This window comes from Sus scrofa, chromosome 12 (assembly GCF_054392235.1).
Source record: "Sus scrofa isolate SSC_HxYL_T2T_F1_AM1 chromosome 12, Sscrofa_HxYL_maternal_Yorkshire_Landrace_v2.0, whole genome shotgun sequence".
NCBI classification, from domain to species: Eukaryota; Metazoa; Chordata; class Mammalia; order Artiodactyla; family Suidae; genus Sus; species Sus scrofa.
Window position 1 is genome coordinate 66,706,629 of NC_139394.1, and position 20,939 is coordinate 66,727,567.

The window sequence follows — 20,939 nt, forward strand, 5'->3', positions numbered from 1 at the left end:
TTCTTGGTGTCAATGCTGGAATGAGTTAGACAGTTTCTTGCCTCTTCAGTTTTGGGGAGAAGTTTCAGAAGGTTTGGTATTAGTTCTTTAAATATTTGGTAGAATTTCCAATGAAGCCATCAGGTCCAGGACTTTTCTTTGTTGAGATTTTTCTTTTCTTTTCTTTTTTGTCATTTTGCCATTTCTTGGGCTGCTCCCGTGGCATATGGAGGTTCCCAGGCTCAGGGTCTAACTGGAGCTTTAGCCACCGGCCTACACCACAGCTCACGGCAACGCCGGATTGTTAACCCACTGAGCAAGGCCAGGGACCGAACCCGCCACCTCATGGTTCCTAGTCAGATTCGTTAACCACTGCGCCAGCCACGACGGGAACTCCTGTTGAGATTTTTGATTACTGATTGCATTCCCTTAATGGCCCTAAGTCTATTTATATTTTCTGTCTTCATGATTTAGTCTCAGTAGGTTTTGTGTTTGTAGGAACGTGTCCGTTTTGTCCAGGTCATACAGTCTGTTGGTGTACTGTGTTCTTAGTTCTCTTTTATAACTTTTTTATTTCTGTAGAATCAGTAGTAACGCCCTCACTTTCTTTTCAGATCTTAGTAATTTGAGTGTGGGGGTTTTTGTTTGTTTTGTTTTTTCATTTTTGGTCTCTCTGCAGCATATGGAGTTCCCAGACCAGGGATCAGATCTGAGCCCCATTTGTGACCTAAGCTGCAGCTACAGCAATGCCAGATCCTTAACCTGCGGTTTCTGGCTGGGAATTGAACCTATGTCGCAGTGCTCTCAAGACGCCACCAATCCCATTGCATCACAGTGGGAACTCCCAAGAGCGTGTTTTTAAATTGAATTTTCTAGTTTTGCTTTTGTTATTGATCTCTAACCTCACCCCACGTGGTTGCCAATGATTCTTTGTCTGATATCTGTCTTTTAAGTATTGAGACTAATTTGAGACTTCATTTGCGGCCTAACGATGGTAATCCTTAATTTCTCCCTTATTGTTTCCCCCCCCCCCATTTTTTGCTGCACCTGAAGCATGTGGAAGTTCCCAGGCCAGGGACCAAATCTAAGTCCCTGATGTGACCTATACCACAGCTGCAGCAATGCTGCATCTTTAACCCACTGTGCCAGGGGATCGAACCTGCACTCTTGTGGCTACTAGTTGGGTTTGTTACTGCTGAGCCACAAGGGAACTCCCCTGATGCTCTGTTTATTTTTCTTCTATCTCTTTTTTCTTCTGTTCCTCAGATTCCATAATTTCCATTGTCCTGTCTTCAAGTTCACTAACTCTTTTTTCTTCCTATTCAAGTCTGCCTCTGAATCCCTCTAGTGAATTCTTCATTTCAGTTTTGTTCTTTTCGGCTCCCGTATTTCCTTTTGGTTTCTTTTTTAGGTTTTGTCTCATTATTGATGTTTCCTTTTTTCTTCATACATTATTTTCTTGACTCTGCTTCTTTCTTTAGTTTTTTGAACATCTTTAGACAGTTGTTTTAATATCTTTTTTGGGTAGACCTACTACCTTCAAGTCCTTTTCAGGGACAGTTTCTGTTGCTGTTTTTTTCTTTTGCATAAGCCATGGTTTCCCATTACTTTGTGTGCGTTTTTGTTTTGTTTTGTCTTTTTGCCTTTTCTAGGGCTGCTCCCGCGGCATATGGAAGTTCCCAGGCTAGGGGTTGAATCAGAGCTGTAGCCACCAGCCTACGCCAGAGCCACAGCAACGTGGGATCCGAGCTGCGTTTGCGACCTACACCACAGCTCACGGCAAGGCCGGATCCTTAACCCAGTGAGCGAGGCCAGGGATCGAACCCGCAACCTCATGGTTCCTCGTCAGATATAACCACTGAGCCACAGCGGGAACTCCTTTGTGTGCGTTTTGATTTGTTGAACATTGTACATTTGAATCTAATACGGTAACTTGGAAAATCAGATTTTCTCCATTCCCTGGCATCTGCTATTTTTTGTTATTGTCTTTATTATTATTTTTTTTATTTATTATTATTATTATTATTATTATTATTATTATTATTATTATTATTTAGCCTCTCTCTGTGCCGAGGATAGGCCTGATATATAAACATGAGGTCTTCTCAAGCCTTTTCTAAAGCTGTACCTTCCCCTGGGCGGGCATGGTCACTTTCTAATTTCCCCCATACATAATTTCAGTTGCTTTTGAATGTTCTTGTCTTTAATTACCAGCTTTCAAAGAAAAAATGAAGGGAGGACAAAACAGCACTGGCCCTTTAAACCTCTGGCATTCACCTCATTGGGGTGGAGGTGCAGCCACAGTGGCTTCCCCGCCCCTGCCCTGCCCCCCACAGCAGATTGGGAAGTGACAGGCAGCAACGGGGCACAGAGCCCTGCTCTTTGGAGGACAGGGTCACTTTTGCCTCCCTCACTCCCACAGACTGTGTGCAAGCTGCTCCAGGGACATGTGCACAGCTGCCCGTCCCTAGGGAACCCTGTGCAGCTGCTCCTGCACTCAGAGCTGAAATTGGCCACAACTGCATCCCAGCTTCTCTGAGTATTTGCACGACGTCAGTGGACCCAGAGCTTCAGAATAGTTACATCAGACAGGTGCTGTGAGTGCAGGTGTGTACGAGTGAGGGGTCCCCTCTCTCTCTCCCTTGTCTTTCTAGAGCCCTTTCAATGTCTCTTTTGTTTGCTAATCTCCCACTGATGTGTCGTCTCCTCGAGGACAGTGGTTTATTTCCTGCTTCATTCACTGTACCCCACAGCCTGGGAAAATGGACACAGTAGGTGCTCAGTAAATATTTATTCAGTGACTCTTTACTGTGGCACATAGTGGGTGACTCTGCTCCGTCTTGCGTCTGTGCCGTGGCGGGTGGCTGGCAACTCCGCTCCGTCTTGCGTCCACACCGTGGCGGGTGGTGGGTAACTTCCGTCCTGTGTGCAGATGCTGTGAGCGACCGTGTTTTACCCTCACATTTCTGGGGCTGATGCCTGTGCACAGGTCCTGTAGAGGCACAGGTCTGGGGTCCAGAAACTCCTTTACACACTCCGTCTGACCTCACGTGGACCTTGGCACCTTGTCTGTCTTACTGTTGTTGTTCTGTGTGGTTTTTCAGGTAACAAGCTGAAACTCAGGAGGCACACACAAGCTAGCAGCCCCCTGGGCCAGGCTGTGGGCCGTGTGGCCAGCAGGCCAATGTGGGTCATCTGGGCTTTGAGTCAAAGCTTCAGGCGAGGCTTGTCCTCTAGACAGGCCATATTATCACAGTTCTAGTCGCTTCGTTTTGCGTGTCTTTGTTGTCTGTCTGTTCCTCTAGGCGCCACGAGGTAGGAACCCACACCTGCTTGGTCTTTCACCTGCACTGCACGTCTGGCCAGTTCTGACGGTGGAGCCCGAGGCGTCCCAGAGCTGAGAGGGTCCTCGGCACGTGAGCTGTGGGTATGAAGTAGGAGCTTGGTCTTTTTGCCAAACGCACTTGAACGTGCACAGCCCTTAACGCTGCCTGCTTGGCCGCCTTGGCTCAGTTCCTTTCTGAAGCCCTGCCTGGAGCAGCCTCCTTTCGGTCAGTTTCAGCGGGACTCCAGCACTTACATCGGGCTTCCCGTGTGGTGTCTCACTGGAACACTCACCCCCGTTTTGACGTTAGGACGCTTAGCTGCCGGGGGAGAGTGGATCAGCCTGCATTACACAGTGAGGACATGACCGAGTGGACTCGAACCTGCTCCCTAGAGCTGACTTGGTGCTTTGTCACCCCGAGGGCGAGTGCCTTGTGTGGTTTCTGTCGGGGGTCGGGGGTGCTGGGCCTCCTGTGTGCTCTCAGAAAGAGGGCAGGATCATTCTGGCGTCTTCCAGTAATACTGACTTCATTTTGTTCTTGTCTATTTATTTTTGTTGTTTTTTTAGGGCCACACTCATGGCACGTGGAGGTTCCCAGGCTAGGGGTCTAATCGGAGCTGTAGCCGCCGGCCTACCCCACAGCCACAGCAACACGGGATCCGAGCCGCGTCTGCAGCCTACACCACAGCTCATGGCAATACTGGATCCTTCACCCACTGAGCAAGGCCAGGGATCGAACCCGCAACCTCATGGTTCCTGGTCGGGTTCGTTAACCACTGCGACACAACGGGAACTCCAAAAAGCGCATTTGAAACCAGAGTTGTGTCTTGGTACAGGGTGTCTAGGTAGCTGTCACAAGTGCTGTTCTTCACCCTGCACCAACTCTTTGGCCTGCACGGAGTGCCTGACCACAGCGCCCCGGCCCGTGTCGGGAGCCTGCACCTCGGGGTCTGCAGCTGCCCTCGGCACCCCCCCCCTGCCCCGCCCTCCCCGGCTGGGCTGCGTCTTACCCGTCTTACCCGAGAGCAGTGCTCGCTGCAGCCCGGCTGCTCTTCCGGGGCTGGGCCCTTGGCGCTGGGCTCCAGAACTCTCAGGCCTTCCTTCCGGTGGTGTCTCCGTGACGCCAGCCTGCAGCCCTCTCAGCGGCGGCCCGAGGCTGGCCTCCCAAAATACACCCCGCGGGCCCGCGTCCGAGGCTCGTTCTGGCATCCCGGAGAGGGCCTGCTGGCCCGCAGCCTCCGCTGGCCTCTGCTCTGCGTCCTCTGCCCCAGGTCCAAAGACCAGAGAAGACACGCGTGCCAGGACCCGCCACGGGCCCCTTTGCCGCCCCCGGAGGTAGGATGCTGTCCTGTCTTGTCGGCCAAAAACGGCTGCACTGCTGCGTCTCCTACGCGCGAGAGCAAGAAGGGGCAGCCTTCCTCTGCTTTAACGTTCTGAAGTGAGCTACGCGTTTTGGGGTTATTTTCTGATGCGGGTCGTGCACGTGACCCTCAGCTCAGGTCACCTTTACTCGCACAGCTGTTGGAGCTGGCCATCCGCGGGGACGCACAGGAGCGGCCTGGGCACCGCGTGTGCCACCCAGCGCTCCTCGCGGCGCGGCCCCGCGTCCTGCCGTCCAGCTGGAACCCTCTCTGCCCTTTGGCCCAGTTTTCTTGTGCGCAACACGGCCCGTTATTTCAAGACTAATTTTAAGACCTGAACTCATTCTTATTTTTGATTTTGGAGGGTTTTCAGATGTGGCTATTAATGGTGTCATTTCTATGTGTGGTTTCTGAGTATGTTCTAACAACCTGTTTTTATTCATGGTTCGACTTACTTTATTTTTTGTAATTGTTTGGGAGAAAAAAGGAATCTTAGGAACAAATTCTATCTGTTAAATGCCACGTGGAATTTTGTCTAAAGGGAGTTCCCATTGCGGCTCAGCAGGTTAAGAACCCAACTAGTGTCCACGAGGACATGGGTTCGATCCTGGGCCTCACTCAGTGGGTTACGGGTCCCGCGTTGCCGTGAGCTGTGGTGTGGCCGGCGGCTGCAGCTCCGATTCAGCCCCTATGCTGGGACCCTCCGCATGCCGTGGGTGTGGCCCTGAAAAAAAATACTTTTGGCTGAAGGATGGCGCCTGGATGAGATGGCCTAAGAGGTGACATTTCTGCTCCGAGTTGCTTTCTTGGCGGTGGTCTCGCTTCTGGTGGGAGGTGCCGAAAGCCCTTTCAAAGAACCTCTGTAGAAATAGGAGAGCAGCTGAATCCGGGGGCACAGTGGGCACTGGGGCCTGAATGGCAGGTGCCTCCGCCTCCTTTAGCCTGCTCTGGAGCTCCGTCATCTGCATGTGTGCTGGGCCGTGCGAGCGCCTGGGCCCCAGTCCGCCTGGCCCTTGGCACAGGTCGTGCTCCTGTGGGCTCCTGTCCAGGGAGCCTTGGGCAGACGGGTGCCATGTGCCTTTTGCAGAAAACAAGCCCCCTTTGACCTTGCTTTGGATAGAAGACTTGTTTATTTCCTGGTCTGGACATGGCCAGCCAGGACGCAGGCCCCTCTTCCCCTTGCAGCTGTCCCTTTTGCTCAGAGAAGGCCCCGCAGGAAGGAGTTGGCGCAGCTGCTGCTGAGGGTCCGGGCGGCCCCGGCACGGCCACACCCGCCGCACAGCGGAGTGAGAGCTGGGAGTTGGAAGAACTCCCGCAAAGAGTTGGGGTCGCCCCTCGTAGCAGCTTCCCCTGGTCAGGACGTTCCTCTGAAGTTGAAGCTGACCCCTGGGGGACGTCGAGCCTCGCACCTGGGTGGTTGCTGCGGGGGTCAAGCTGCTGCGCGAAGTCCTTGATCCTGCGGGAACTTGCCCGACTGGATGTCCACACGCTCCTTACAGAACGTGGGCTGAGACGGGCCCCATAACCTGGCGGGGGGGTTCCCAGGGCCAGGAGACCTAGGCCGGCCTGCCATGTGCCAGGTGCGCGAGGAACGCCAGACGGGACGAGACGGTGTGTGGTCCCGTCGTCAGAGGTTGCTGGCGTGGGTTTTGAGCAGGCGCGTGGAAACGCAGCTGGGCGGGGGCCTTGCTCGGCTCCGGTGGGCGGCCTGGGGGCTCGTCCTCCTCCCGCTCCTCCCCTGGCTGCTCGCTCCAGCCCTCAGCCTCGGCCACTGTTGGGCTGGCCCCGTTTTCTGAAACAAACCTGGGGCTGTGGGACTCTGACGTCGGACGGGGTTGGGGCTCCTTCTTACTATTTGTCAATTGCATTCAACGGGACTTCGTTTTGCAGATGTGGGTGCGGAGGCCCCGGGCCCTGGGGTCCCTTACCTGGGCTGAACGTGGCCGAGCCAGGCCGGGAGCCCGCCAGGCCAGGCGAGGGCTCGTCCTTGCAGCCCTGTGCTGCCGCCACCATCCGCACGTTTTCAGGCAGTCTCCGAAACCGCCGAGTTTGGGCACCGGTGGGCCGCGTACTGGCGCTCGAGCCCGCGTAGCCTTCTGTGGGGTCCACCGCCGCCCGGGCTGTAGGGCTGAGACAGGCCAGCTCCCCAGACAGGGCTGCGGTCGCCAGGGCCTGTGTCCACTCGCTGACCGGATCGCTGACCTCCGGTCCTTATGGAAGCAGTGCCCCCACCTCCCTGGGCACCTTGGGCAGTGGCTGGGCCACCTTGCAGCTCACCTGGTGAGGCCCTGGGGACAAAGCTCCCGCAGTCATGGCTCTGAAGTCGACCCATCCCTCCCCTGCCCTCACGTGAACGCTCTGAGACTGCGGGACCTCAGGGCCTGCCTGCGCTGTCGGTCGCCACGATCCTGTGCTAAAGTCCCTCTCACACACTGGCAGTCATTCCTGCCCCCACAAGTCACCTCCGCACCCCCAAGGGACACTCCTGCACCCTGCTATCTTCAGGGGTGGGCGCTGTGGCCCCGGGCAGCCCGCCCCAGGCAGGCACCCCTGGCAACACCCCCAGCAGGGCCCAGGCAGCGCCCCCCGGCCCAGGGGGTGGCGCTCACGCTTGCTCTGCCGAGGGACCTGGAGTGCTCCCGGGTGCCAAGCAGAGCAGCTCTGGGTCCCACCTCTCCCCTGGGACCCGGCCTGGCCTGAGCATCTAGCTGAAGGCCTGGGCTGGTGCCAGTAGTACCCAGGCAAAGAGCTTGGTTCTCAGAGCCACCTGGGCTGCCCTGTCACTCATGGGCTGGCCTGGCACAGTGCAGGGTCAGGGGAAGCATGTCCACTCAGCCGACTGTGGCCAGGGTTTTTCAGAAGTAGATTAAGTGCAAGTTGGTAGGACGTGGTCGTCTTTGTCTGTGCTTGTGTGAGAATGTTCATTTCTGAGGGTGACCGAGGATTCGGGGAGCTCCCGCTGTGGCGCAGCGGGATCAGCAGTGTCTTGGGAGCACTGGAGCACGGGTTGGACCCCTGGCCCGGCACAGTGGGTTAAGGATGCCGTGTTGCCGCAGCTGGCGCTTAGTTTGGACCTGATCCCTGGCCCAGGAGCTCCATATGCTGCGGGGAGGCCAAAAAAAAAAGAGAATTTAGGTGTATGCAGAGTTTCCTGGCGGCCTAGCTGTTAGGGATCTGGCATTTTCACTGCTGTGGCTCAGGCCTGGGGACTCCCATGTGCCACAGGTGGAACCGAAGAATAAATGACTACCTAGGTGTGGGGGGCACGGGAGGCGCGCGCCCCTCCGAGGAAGGCTCGGCAGCCTCGGGCTGGTTGCTGCCCTTGCCTCCAGCCTCCTGGTCCGCGAGGAGGGTCTCGCTCACGATGTCACAGTCCCAGGGGCGGGCTGGGTGGGCACCTGTCCTCCCCAGTAGCTCCTCCTCGACGTGGCTTTAAGCCCGTGCCTCCTGGTTTTCTAGCTTCACAAACACAGGCGTTGGAAGGGATGCTGTTACTTCAGTGCCCCAAACAGATTCCCGAGGGGAGCCAGGTCGGTGCTCCCCGGGGCTGGTGCAGAGCCGCCGTCCCTGCGTGCGGCCAGGCCCACGGCCCCGCTGCCGGCTCATGTCCCTGCACGGCGAGAGCTGCGGCCTGCGTGCGTCGCGGGAGGGCCGGCGAGTCCCTGGCCCCTCCCGCCTCGTCACTCACCGCTCGGCTTTGTTCCTCCAGGAGGAGTCTGCTGAAGGCGCGGGCTATGGACCTGATCACCTCCACGGCCACCCTGCCCCTGCTCTTTGGCTGCGTGGGCGTCTTCGGCCTCCTCAAGCTGCTGCAGTGGCTGCGCACGAGGGCCTACGTCCGCGACGCCGTGGTCGTCATCACAGGCGCCACGTCGGGCCTGGGACGAGGTGGGTCGAGGGGGCCGGCAGTGCGGGTGCAACACAGAGGCAGGTGGGTGACGTGGCCACACGAGCATGTCGCCGTCCTGTCCGGGTGGAAGGCAGAGCCTGCGTGCAGTGAGGGCGGCCAGGCCTTCAGCACCTGCTCGGAGGCCGCGGCCAGGGAGCAGACGCCGTCTGCGTGTGGGCAGCTCCCGCCCCGTCGTGTGGACGTGCTCCCGACTTTCCAGAACAGACCCCGATTTAACAAGCGCTTCTGCCTCTGCGGGGCCAAACAGAACAGGCCTTTTCCTGGGCCGAGCTGGCATCGCCAGTTCACACCTGGGTGTCCAGTTCCCACGCCTGCCCTGGCAGGGCTCTGCCCCCAGCTGTCCTGGGCGCCCCCCAGCAGTCCTGGGCCCCCCCAGCCGTCCTGCGGAGCGCTGTAGCGTGGGTTTCATGCGTGTTGGCACAGCTCTCTGCCTGTCTCCTGCTGTGTCTCTTAAGCTCTGTGAGTTTGTCCTTGTGAAACAGTAGGAAGGCCGAGGGCAGGGCTGCAGCGTCCTGGGCCCTGAGGTCGTGCACGGCAGCTTTGAGCTGTAAGCCGGCTGGGCCGGGCCGGCAGCACCAGCGTGCCTGGCAGCCACCTCGGGGCTCTGCCTTTTCCCCGAAACCCTCCTGCCTCCTCGTAACAGCTTTTCCAAGGATGGAAGTGGCATCTTTCCAATCTCCTGTTTCCATTTCTGTCACTCTGCGCAAACCTTACGTTGCTCCCTTTTGGCTTTGCCAGGAAGCAAAGCTTAAGCAGGATGCAGGTGACCGTTTTCGGGAAGTTTTAGTCACTGCCTCTCCCCACCCTGGATCTTTTTTTGGGGGGGGGGGGGGCTCTTTTTGCCTTTTCCAGAGCCGCTCCTGTGGCATATGGAGGCTCCCAGGCTAGGGGTCGAATCAGAGCTACAGCCGCCGGCCTACAACCGGCGAGCCAGCGCCACCCAGGCTCTGCTTGACCGCCTGGCCTCTGAGACTCAGGCCAGGCCCCGGGGCTGCACGTCGGCTGGGGCTGCGGGTCTGGGCAGACCTGCTCAAGGGCGCTTGAGGGCGACATGGCCTCCGGGAGAGCAGGCTGGGCCTCCTGGACCCGTGCTTCCATCTGCACCAAGAGCCAGTTTTCAGAACACTTTAACGTTAGTTGTTGTCAGGGAGTTCCCATCATGGCTCAGTGACTAATGAACCTGACTGGTATCCATGAGGATGCGGGTTCGATCCTTGGCCTCGCTCTGGGGGTGAAGCATCCAGCGTTGCCATGAGCTGTGGTGTAGGTCACAGATCCCGTGTTGCTGTGGCTGGCTCAGATCCCGTGTTGCTGTGGCTGTGGTGTAGGCTTATGGTTGTAGCTCCAGTTTGATCCCTAGCCTGGGAACTTTCATATGCTGCGGGTATGGCCCTAAAAAGACACAAAAAATAAGTTGTTATTTTATTATTATTATTATTATTATTATTATTAGGCTGCCACATGTGGTGGCTTAATGTGGGATCTCAGTTCCCAGACCAGGGATCGAACCCAGGCTGCAGCAGTGTAGGCACCAAATCCTAGCCGCCAAACCATCAGGGAGCTCCCTAGAACATTTTTTTTGTCTTTTGTCTTTTTAGGGCCGCAGCCACGGCATATGGAGATTCCCAGGCTAGGGGTCTAATTGGAGCTGCAGCTGCCGGCCTCCACCAGAGCCACAGCAATGCCAGATCCGAGCCACGTCTGGGACCTACACCACAGCTCACGGCAACGCCGGATTCTTAACCCACTGAGCGAGGCCAGGGATCGAACCCGCAACCTCATGGTTCCTAGTTGGATTCTTTTCCGCTGCGCCACGACGGGAACGCCGAGCTCCCTAGAACATTGGAAAAGGGCAGCTTAGAAATACAGAACTAGGCGGGTAAAGAGCTTTGTCTCCCGTCATCCCAGCTGTGTATCCGAGTCCCCGAGGAGGAGGGTGAAGGGCGCAGGGGTGATAACTTCCCAGCATCACGGAGCCGTCAGCTCTGCACACGGCAAGTCTGATCGCGGCCCATGCTCACCAGGAGCCGTGAGCTTTCGGGCACTGAAGCCTCGGCCGTGTTCAGGGGCTGGGCAAGCAGGGGCAGGAGGACCCCCCCGCCTCTGCCCCTCCCATCAGCCTTGGGGTTCACCTGTGACCCTGGCTGGGCCGGTCCTTATGGTGCGGTCCCCACCACGGCTGATCCAGCCCCTGCCAAGGTTTTGACCCCAGAACTTGGAGGGAACAAGGCCGAGCCTCCTTATCTGAGGGGCAGTGGTGTCTGTGTGAGCCCAGAGTGTCTGCAGCCCCGACCCCCTCTTGGGGAGAGGTCAGGCCGGGGAGCGAGGTGGGGAGGGGCCTGCCTGCGCCGCCACCCAGCCTTCAGCTCCTCTTCTCAGCACCGTGGAACCTCCTGATAAACCCTCTTCCCTCTGCCCTGGGGGGCTCCAGCCTCTTTTCTTGCCACCAGAGGATGTTAACTAAGAGAGGTGCCCCGGCAGTTTTGGACTCTGCCCGCCGATCTTAGTGGGCGTCAGTTGTCACCCGATGCTGTAGGGACTCGGAGCAGCCGCTTTCCCCCCCAGAGCAGGAGGGAGCCCTCTCAAGACGCGGCCGACCCTGAGGCCTTCCGCTGTGGGCCTCTCCTCTCACCCCCGGCGTGCCGGCTGGACCCCCGCTCTCTCAGCCCCCGGCACTGGCCGGTCTCCCTGCCCCTCCGTCTGAGTCCTGTGCCCCCCCCCCCCCCGCCTCAGAACCGGGAGGACCCCACGCGGATGTGCCTCTTGCAGAGGTGACTTCCGAACAGCCAGGGTCACCACGGCCAGAGCATCCGGGCGTGGCACCCGCAGTCGGCCCTGGGCTCCTGCCTCCCTGTGGCCTGTGCACGTCCGTCCCCCTCCCCCCGGGGTGTGAGCGCTCAGGCCTGGCTCCTGGCTCCGGGCTCCAGCCTGCCCGTCGGGGCCAGTGCCACCGTTGGTCGGGGCCCAGAGAGGCAGGTCTGTGTCGGGGCGCGCCGCCGGGGGGCAGGCCCTGGCTTCCCGGCCGCCACGCTTCTCTCTCTTCCCAGAGTGTGCCCGAGCCTTCTCCGCGGCGGGCGCCAGGCTGGTGCTCTGTGGCCGGAACGCAGAGGCCCTGGAGGAGCTCAGCAGAGAACTGGCTGCTTCTCCTGCTGCCAAGGTGAGCACGGGGGGCAGATGCGCTCCCTCCTCCGCGGGCCTGACGTGCGCCCTGCGGCCCGCGGGCTCATGGCCTGGGGCAGAGCCGGGCTCGGGTCAGGGCCCTCCGTGGGCGCCCCGCCCCTTTGCCAGGCTCGTACCTGGGCACGTCTTGGTGGTGGCGGAGGCTGGCGAGGCCTTTACACTTTTCATTGTGGGGACATACGCATAACGTGCTGGTTTTCGTCCACGGCCGTGTACAGGCCAACAGCTCCGTGGTGGCAAGCTCGTTCGCAGCGTCTGTCACTGTCACTGCTGTCTGTGCCCCAGACCTTCTCAGCATGCCAACAAAAGGCCCGTCCCCGCTGAACAGTTCTGGCTCCACTCCCCTTCCCAGCCCTTCCCATGAATGTGCCGGTTCCAGAATCTTCATCTAAGTGGGAACACGTGCCCTTCGGTGACGGGCTGCTTCACTGAACCTCATGTCCGCAACTCATCCACACAGGTGTCCGAACGAACGGCTTTCCTTTCCGTGATGGGAAAATATTCCGCAACATGTGTACAGCTGTACCACACCTCGTCCATTCATTTTTGTGTGTGTGTCTTTTTAGGGCCGCACCTGTGGCGTATGGAGGTTCCCAGGCTAGGAGTCAAACTGGAGCTCCAGCTGCCAGCCCTGCACCACAGCCACAGCAACACCGGATCCTTAACCCACTGGGCAAGGTGAGGGATCGAACCTGCAGCCTCATGGTTTCCAGTCGGATTCCTTAACCACTGAGCCACGACGGGAACTCCTAAACTACTTTGTGGTCTGATAGCACAGCCACCCTGGTTCTCCGTCAGCTGCCACTGCCGTTGTTGTTGGGGTTACCATGGTGCCGTGGAAACTGCAGAAACTGCACAGCACAGCAGTGAGCACACTGGATTCTGAACCAGCTGTGCCACAAGAGGACTCCTCTTGCTTACAGCTTAAATGGAATATGTCTTCTCATTCTTTTACCTTCAACCTGCTTGTGCCTTTTTTTTTTTTTAAGGGCCACACCCGCAGCTCATGGAGGTTCCCAAGCTAAGGGTCGAATCAGAGCTACAGCCACCGGCCTCCACCGCAGCCACAGCCACACAGGATCTGAACCACATCTGCGACCTACACCACAGCTCACGGCCACACCGGATCCTTTACCCATGAGTAAGGCCAGGGATTGAACCCGCATCCTCATGGTTCCTAGTCGGGTTCGTTTCCCCCACGCCACAACGGGAACTCCCGATCCTTATTTCTCCGACACAACTTTGAGTCCCACTGTCCAGCTTCTGTCCGTTTTAAACCTGAGAGGCTTCATTCGGCATCTCTGGCAGGGCATATGTCGAGTGCTAACAGACTCCGTCAGCTCTTGTTCACCTGAGAACCTTAATTTCTCTTCATCTTGGAAGTTATAGAATGTGGGTATAGGATTCCTGGTGGCGGGTTTTTCTCTCAGCACGTTGAACACACTGACCCGTCTCCCAGGGTTTCTAGTGAGAAATCGGCTGGCCTTCCTGCGGCTTCGCTGTGATGTGAGCGGTAGTTTCTCTCCGGCTGCTTTCAGATGCTGTCTTTGGCCAGTGGCTGGTGCTGTGGCCCAGTGCGTGTCTGAGTTTATCCTCCCTGGTGTCCAGCTTCCAGGATGTGTAGATTCGTGTCTTGCATTAAATCGGGGCGTTTTTCAGCCTTTCTTTCCTCGATGTCCCCTCTCCCCTCAGAGCCCCGCAGTGCACAAGCTGGTCCACTTGACAGTGTCCTGCTCACCTGTCCTGATTCTCTTCGTTCTCAGATTTGATTATTTCCGTCTTCCCTCTTCACGTTCATGGATTCTCTCTTCAACCGGCTCATGTCTGCTTTGAACCCTGTAGTGTGTGTGTTCATTTCAGTTACGGCACTTTTGAGCTCCAGAGTTTTGTGGTCTGTTTGTTTTGCTTTTTAGGGTCACACACGCAGCATGTGGAGGTTCCCAGGCTAGGAGTCACATCGGAGCTACAGCCGCCAGCCTGCACCCGAGCCACAGCAACGCGGGATCTGAGCCTCGTCTGTGACCTACACCCCAGCTCACGGCAACGCCGGATCTTTAACCCACTGAGCGAGGCCAGGGATCAAACCTGCAACCTCATGATTCCTAGTTGGATTCGTTTCCACTGCGCCACGACAGGAACTCCCAGAATGTTTTAATCATTTTTCTTTCCAGTGATATTCTCATCTTGTTATACGTCAGTTTCCTGCCTTTGTGTTTTAAGGTCTTTGTCCAGTAAGTTTTCCTGGGCTTTTTAAGAAATGTTTCCTGGGGGTTTATTGCATTTTTGAGTACCAAAAAGCAGGTGCAACTCCTTTGAAGCCATTGGGAGCCACGTTAGCCAGTGGTGGTCGAGACCTCGGCACCTTGGCACCCAGAAGGGCATCTACCATCACAAGGCAGCCCTGCTGTTTGGAAGACCAGGGCCTTATGGTCTCGCTTGACTCCCTTGAGCTGCACCAGAAACACGGGCTGCCTCCCCAGAGCTTCCCCCGCAGGGATGGGCCCCCCCGTGGAGCTAAGGCTGAAATTGGCCAAAATTGCCTGTAATTTGCCAGCCAGGTATTCCCTGCAAGCGTTCAGATCGACTCGAGCGTCTGAATTAGCCCTTCAGAGCGTCCCACCCGTGCGGCTGTCCAGGCAGAGAGATGGCTCCCGGCCCTTCCTCTCCGCCAGCGTTTCTGAGGCCACCCTCCCCTCCTTGGGATGCTGGGAAGGCCCGAGTTAAAGCGCTCGGCCGTGTACGCCTCGTGGCCTTCTTGCAGTTACAGGATCCGTCTGTCATCCCTCGAGACTGTTTTAGGACCGGAACCCACCCGGCTTGCTTTCTGCTGTGTCGCGGTGTCGGGCACAATGGGGGTACGCATGCGTCTTGGGAGCACAGGCGTCCAATGGCCTTGGCCTGGGGAGGACGGCGGCTCCGATGAGCACGGGGCGCCGCCCCGAGCCGGCCCGGGCGCCAGGGGGGCCGCGATGAGCAGCTCCCGCGCTCACGTCACACGTGGGCCCCGCTGTGGAGCTTCCAGTCAGTCGGGAGGAGGCTTGGGCTGAGGGCAGGGTGTGCAGGGCCCTCCCAGGACCGAGGAGCAGGGCCTGTGGCTCACGCCCGCCACCCTGAAGTGCGTCTGGCTTCTCTTGGCCTTGGCCAGGTGCAGACACACAAGCCTCACACGGTGACCTTCGACCTTGCTGACCCTGGGGCCATAGTCGGGGCTGCGGCCGAGATCCTGAGGTGCTTCGGCCACGTGGACGTGCTCATCAACAACGCCGGCATCAGCTACCGCGGCGCCGTCGTGGACACCAGCCTGGATGTGGACAAGAGGGTCATGGAGACCAACTACTTCGGTCCAGTGGCTCTAACCAAAGGTAGCGTCTCAGCGGAGAGGGGGGCGCCGGCCCCCGCGTCCTGCCCCCCGGGGCCTCCGCCCTGGAGCTGGGGTCCGGGGCCGTCCTTCCAGCCTGGGCGGCGGCTTCTGCAGGCGTCACTTGCGCGCTCCCTTCCCAGCGACAGCCGCATCGGGGTGGGCTCGCCTGCCTGGCCTTGCCCTGCGTTTGCAAACCCAGAAGGGGGGGCCCTCTCGGTCCGCGGTTCTCCCCGGACCGTCCGTGGTGGTGGCTGGGCCTCTGTCTGCCCCTCCCTGGTCCCCCCGCCCGCCTGCTGGCCTGCTGGGCACGCGGAGGCCAGAGTGCCGCCTGGGCTGTGGTGACCTCCGCCCCCCGCCCCCCCAGCGCTCCTGCCCTCCATGATCCGAAGGCGCCAGGGCCACATCGTCGCCATCAGCAGCATCCAGGGGAGGATCAGCATCCCCTTCCGGTCGGCGTGTAAGTGCTCCCTCTCCTGCCAGGCGGTGCTCTCTGCCCCTTTCTCCCGGTTAGAAGCAGCGCGTTTTCTGTCCGGAAGCGGTCTGCCCGCGGAGCGGCAGCAGAGTGTGCAGGGACTTGGCTCCACTGCCCAGCAGAATGCCCTGCCTGTTGAGTTCAGCCCTGCAGTAGCCCCACTGCTGCGCCAAGTGCGCCCTGGGCGAGGGGCCCCGAACGGCGCGGGGTAGCCAGGCGGTCTCAGCCTGGGGGGTCCCGGGGGACTCGGTCATCCGTGAGCGTGTGCAGGCACTGCCCTGTCATCACTTGCAGCTCACGGCGCTGCTGACGCGCGCCACGTGACCCAGCGCGCAAGACTGGGGCCCCGCTGTACCCAGGTCTGTGGTGTGCTGAGTCTGCTCGCTGACGTATCTTTCTCCGTCAGGATCGATGGATTCGCCTAATTCTTTTAAGTAGATATAGAGTCATTCATGGGTTGGATATGACATAATTTATTCAGTAGTTTTCCTGGATGTTTTCCCCTTCTGAGACCAGCAGCAGTGATGTGCTACATAAAACATCCTTCAATATTTATACCTCTGGGCCCTCATGGGCAGGTTTTGGGAAGTTCTGAAAAGTGGAAACATTAGGACCAAAAAATTAAAACTGCCGGAGTTCCCGTGTGGCTCAGCGGAAACAAATCCGACTAGTATCCTTGAGGACACAGGTTCAATCCCTGGCCTTGCTCAGTGGGTTCAGGATCCGGCGTTGCCGGGGCTGTGGTGTAGGGTGGCAGCTACAGCTCCAATTCGTCCCCTAGCCTGGGAACCTCCATATGCTGTGGGTGCAGCCCCAAAAAAGAAAAAAGAAAAAAAAAAATTAAAACCGCCAAAATGACTTCAGCGGAGACTCTCATCTCCCGTGTGAGTGGCTGTGCCTAGATGTTGAGATTACATTTCCTTCCTCTGCCCTCACATTGCACCAGCAAAGCAAACAGAACCTTGTTTTGTTAAAAGATCTTAAAGGTAGTTTCATAAACTGTCCTGGTCACTCCGTGCTTGACTCCACCCTCCGAAAGGAAATACGTCGTGACAGCCGCACCAGCCCAGTCGCTTAAGGCAGCCACGCGGGCGAGCTGGGCACGCTGCAGGCATGCGGGGGGTGGGCAGAGCTGCCTCAGCACTAGGAAAGGACCGTCACACACGCCCAGCTGGACGACGCAGGAGCCACCTGTCACAACCCAAATGCAGCAGAAACTTCAGGATGTGACCCCAGCCCCTCCTCCTGGTTCCAGTCGGTTGGCAGGTGCAGGGAGCCCCTTTCCGTCTCAGAATCACTTAGGTGTCGGGTCCTGTGCCTTTCCGGGGAGAAGCGACAGCAGTGGCTATGTCTGCGGAGCAGCCAGGAAGGGGCGCAGGGCTCGCGTTGCACCTTAGTTCCTGCTCAGCTGTTGGAATAAACCCCGTAGGCATTAGGTTTCATTTTTTAACTTTTATTTATTTATTTATTTTTCGGTCTTTTTGTCTTTTAGGGCCCCACCTGCGGCATGTGGAGGTTCCCAGGCTAGGGGTCTCATCAGAGCTGTAGCCACCGGTCTACACCACAGCCACAGCAACGCCAGATCCTGAACCCACTGAGCGAGGCTAGGGATCGAACCCGCAACCTCATGCTTCCTAGTCGGATTCCTTAACCACTGAGCCACGACGGGAACTCCGTCGAAGCTGCAGTTTTGATCAATGCCAGGTCCTTAACCCACATGTGGGGCAGGGAACCGAACCTGTGTCCCAGTGGGAACTCCTTTTAACTTTCATCTTAGAACAGTCTCACCCTTGAAAGTGGCAAGAACGGTACAGAAAACCCCATGAGCCCTTCACAGACCTTCCCCGCTGGTGTCTTACCGTGTTCGCCGCTTCCCGTCGTGTGTGCACACATGCCCCACCTTCAGCGCTCTCCCTGAGCCACCCGAGAGAGGGGGTCGTGGTGCCCCTCCCGCCAAGGGTGCCTCCTCAGACGGGGCGGGGGCACCGCTGGCTCGGGGCGCATGCTGCCTCGACGGCACAGGGGGATCCGTTGGTCGGGGGAGAGCTGGAGGGGGCGGGCGGGCGGGCCTGTCCCCGCCGCGTCCCACCCTCACGGGCCTGCCTCTCTGGCCGCCGACCTTTGCAGACGCGGCCTCCAAGCACGCGACCCAGGCCTTCTTCGACTGCCTACGCGCCGAGGTGGAGCAGCACGGCGTCGAGGTGACCGTCATCAGCCCCGGCTACATCCACACCCACCTGTCGCTCAACGCCCTCACTGCCGACGGCTCCAAGTACGGAGGTGAGGCCCGGCTCCGCTCGTCTCCAGAACGCGACTCGGTAGTTCCGTGATTGCTGTCATTTTCACTTGGAATCTAAGTATAAAACCGAAACATTTGAGGAGCTCCCACTGTGGCACAGCGGGTTCAGAACCCGGCTCGCATCCCTGAGGACGCGGGTTCGACCCCTGGCCTCACTCTGTGGGTTAAGGATCCTGCGTTGCCGTGGCTGTGGTGGAGGCCGGCAGCTGTAGCTCTGATTCGACCCCAAGCCTGGGAACCTCCATATGCTGCGGGTGTGGCCCTGAAAAGCAAAAAAAAAAAACCCCGAAAACCTGAAAATCTGAACACTTGGCATGTGGGTGTTGGTTGTATATACTGATGCCTCCACCGCAGAGCACCCGGGGCTAAGGGGAGCCGTGGGGCAGCCCCGGGGCAGGGAGAGCCGCCTGCCAGCCCGTCGTGAGGTCGAGGGCAGGAGCCCGCGGGAAGGCCCAATCCGCCTTCCCTCACTGCCGCCCCTGTGCTGGGTCCTGCCTCCCTGGATGTGCTCCCGATCCTGCGTTGGGTGCTCTCCAGGGGCCTCTGGGCCTGACGCCCAGCCCAGCCCAGCCCAGCTGGGCCTGCACCAGAACCGCCTGCGGCCCGGGCGGGGCCCTCCCACTCAGCGAGGCGCCGGAGGCCACACAGACGCACACGGCCGGAGGGGTTCCCCAGCACTTACCCCTAGAGGAATCGCTTTCACAGTCTCCCTCTGGGAGTTCCCGTTGTGGCTCGGTGGGTTCAGAACCCGGCCCGTATCCATGAGGACGCGGGTTCGATCCTCAGTGCGTTAAGGATCTGGCGTGGCTGTGGCGGAGCCCGGCAGCCGCAGCCCCAATTCGACTCCTAGCCCGGGACCTCCATAAGCCTCACATGCGGCCCCAAAACCAAAAACGAAAAAGAAAAACTCCGCTGTGGCATTTCAGAGCGTTCTGCTGTTCTGCTGGCACAACGGGGATGGATCCCGGAGGGCAGCTCGGCCGCTCCCCCCATCTGCGGGGCCGCTCTGCCTGCTGCTCACCCCCGCTGCCGTCGGCAGAAGTGGCCACTGCTGAGCGAAGTGGGAGCTCCAGGCGCCCTTCCCCTGGCAGGTGCCACAGGCCACCAGCGGGGTTTCTCCGCGACGCCTGTCCTACCCGGCTCTGCTCTGTGCCAGCTCGCCCGCCGCCGCCTCTCCCACCCGCACCGGGCTCCCAGCCCACGGCCTGTGGGTGCTCCGGGGGCCGGGATGCGCGTGCTGAGAGCCCAGAGGCTCGGAGGGGCTGCCTCCCCGGGGCCCCGTCAGCTCAGGCCCGGCTTCTGTCTTGTTTCAGTCATGGACGAGAGCACGGCCCAGGGCCGAAGCCCCGCGGAGGTGGCCCGAGACGTCCTGGCGGCCGTGGGGCAGAGGAAGAAGGACGTGGTCCTGGCCGGCCTGGCGCCGTCCCTGGCCGTTTACCTGCGGACTCTGGCCCCCGGGCTCTTCTTCAGCCTCATGGCCTCGCGGGCCAGGAAGGAGCGCAAGTCCAAGCACTGCTAGTGCCCGGCGGCCCGACGGGCGGGTGGCAGCTCCTGCCCGGCCACGGCCCCTCGGGGACAGGTGTGTGGCGGGGCTGTGACCGGACTGGCCTCGGGAGGGTGGGAGGCATGCTTCTGCCGAGCCCTGGCCGGGCCCCACCGCCGCCGAGGGAGGGAGGGAGCGCGGGCCGAGGCCAAGGCGACCCCCCCAGTGGGCTTTGGACCCTAGGACGTGAAATAAAGGAACTGTTTGACCTCTGGAGGTGGAGTCCCCACACCCCCGCGAACCCCAGCCTGCGCCCTCTCCCAGGCCTGCCGTGGGCTCTGCCTTGGGATCAGAGGATGCCCTGGTGAGGCCGGACCCAGGCCTCGTGTTGACTTGCTCGGCGCCGGGGCTGCGTGTCCAGGCCTGGGGTGGGGGGCTGCGGAGCTCATCTGTCCCCAGCGTGCCCCGCGTCTCCATCAGCTCGGCACAGGGAGGTATGTGGCTGGCCTTTGACCAGGGGACGCTGGCGTGGGCTTGCGTCCCTGTTGAGGCTCAGCCTGTAGGACTCCAAGCAGGTGAGTCTTCTAAGGAGGCAGCAGCCTCTGGGCCGAGGAGCACCTGGCCTGGTCTCACGTACCCTCTGGACACGAAGACTCAGGGCCGGGTCAGGTGTCCCTGAAGCAGAGGCTGGGGCCTGCTGGACGCGGTGCACTTGCAGTGGTGACTGCGGTGCAGCCGGGAAGGGTCCCTGCTCCCACCTTTCTCGTTGACTGAACCCCTGGGGCTCATCGTGTCAGCTTCAAGCTCAAGTTTAGGACAGTTCCTTTTTTTTTGTCTTTTTTTTGCCTTTTCTAGGGCCGCTCCCGAGGCATATGGAGGTTCCCAGGCCAGGGGTCGAATCGGAGCTGTAGCCACTGGCCTACACCAGAGCCACAGCAACGCGGGATCCAAGCCGCGTCTGCGACCCACACCACAGCTCACGGCAACGCCGGATCCTTCACCCACTGAGCAGGGCCGGGGATCGAACCCGTTACCTCCTGGTTGCTAGTCGGAGTTGTTAACCACTGCGCCACGACGGGAATCCCGAGGACAGTTTCAGACCTTGAACTGGAATAAAGATCCCCCAGCCTGTGGTGCTGGCCTCTGACGCCCTGACTCTGGACCCAGGCAGCTGGCATTTGAAACAGCTGTCCCCAAGGTAACGATGGCCACGGCCAGCCCGGGTCAGAGCTTCCGGGCAGGAGGTGGTGTGGCACCTGTGACCCTACTCCCAGCACAGCCTGGGGTCCAGGAACCTGTGGCTGAAGTGTGGACCCCTAGGGGCTTTTCCATAGAAACCATCGGCTCCCGCCTGCTGGGAAGACGCCCGCTTAGTGTCCCCGTCCCCGCGGCCCAGGCCTGAGGTCCCTCCCGGAGGGCGTCTCTGCTCAGACACGTGGCGGCCCTTGCGAGGGAGCGCCCTCCTCCCACTGCAGAGCGGCCCGCCTCGCGGGGGCGACGTCTGCAGGCAGGAGCGCAGCCCCCACCAGGAAGGCGTCAGCCTGCGGGGGGGTTGGTTCTGCAGCCCCC

General features: G+C 59.4%; 1 protein-coding gene and 1 long non-coding RNA gene across 9 annotated transcripts in view; one reads left to right on the plus strand and one right to left on the minus strand.

Annotated features, from left to right (window-relative positions):
* The window catches only part of DHRS7B (dehydrogenase/reductase 7B), a 31,469-nt gene extending 11,825 nt beyond the window's left edge, over positions 1-19,644 (plus strand). For 4 of the 8 annotated variants that reach the window (XM_084986427.1, XM_084986428.1, XM_021068049.2 and 1 more), the window contains 6 exons: positions 8,375-8,553; positions 11,623-11,732; positions 14,901-15,117; positions 15,481-15,573; positions 17,716-17,868; positions 19,201-19,644. In XM_084986427.1, the coding sequence (XP_084842553.1) occupies positions 8,375-8,553; positions 11,623-11,732; positions 14,901-15,117; positions 15,481-15,573; positions 17,716-17,868; positions 19,201-19,406 (958 nt within the window). In that variant the 3' untranslated portion in view covers positions 19,407-19,644. Of the gene's footprint in view, positions 1-2,313; positions 2,587-3,289; positions 3,407-4,506; positions 4,640-8,374; positions 9,718-10,331; positions 11,733-14,900; positions 15,118-15,480; positions 15,574-17,715; positions 17,869-19,200 lie in introns of those variants that run through there. The other 4 variants (XM_021068048.2, XM_084986429.1, XM_021068047.2 and 1 more) reach the window with 4 other exon arrangements.
* Positions 2,756-4,463, minus strand: LOC110256148 (uncharacterized). Its single transcript, XR_002337424.2, has 2 exons — positions 4,324-4,463; positions 2,756-3,400 (listed from the first exon to the last, which is right to left on the minus strand). It is a non-coding gene; the product is annotated as an uncharacterized LOC110256148 (long non-coding RNA).
* Positions 19,645-20,939: the final 1,295 nt, after the last annotated feature.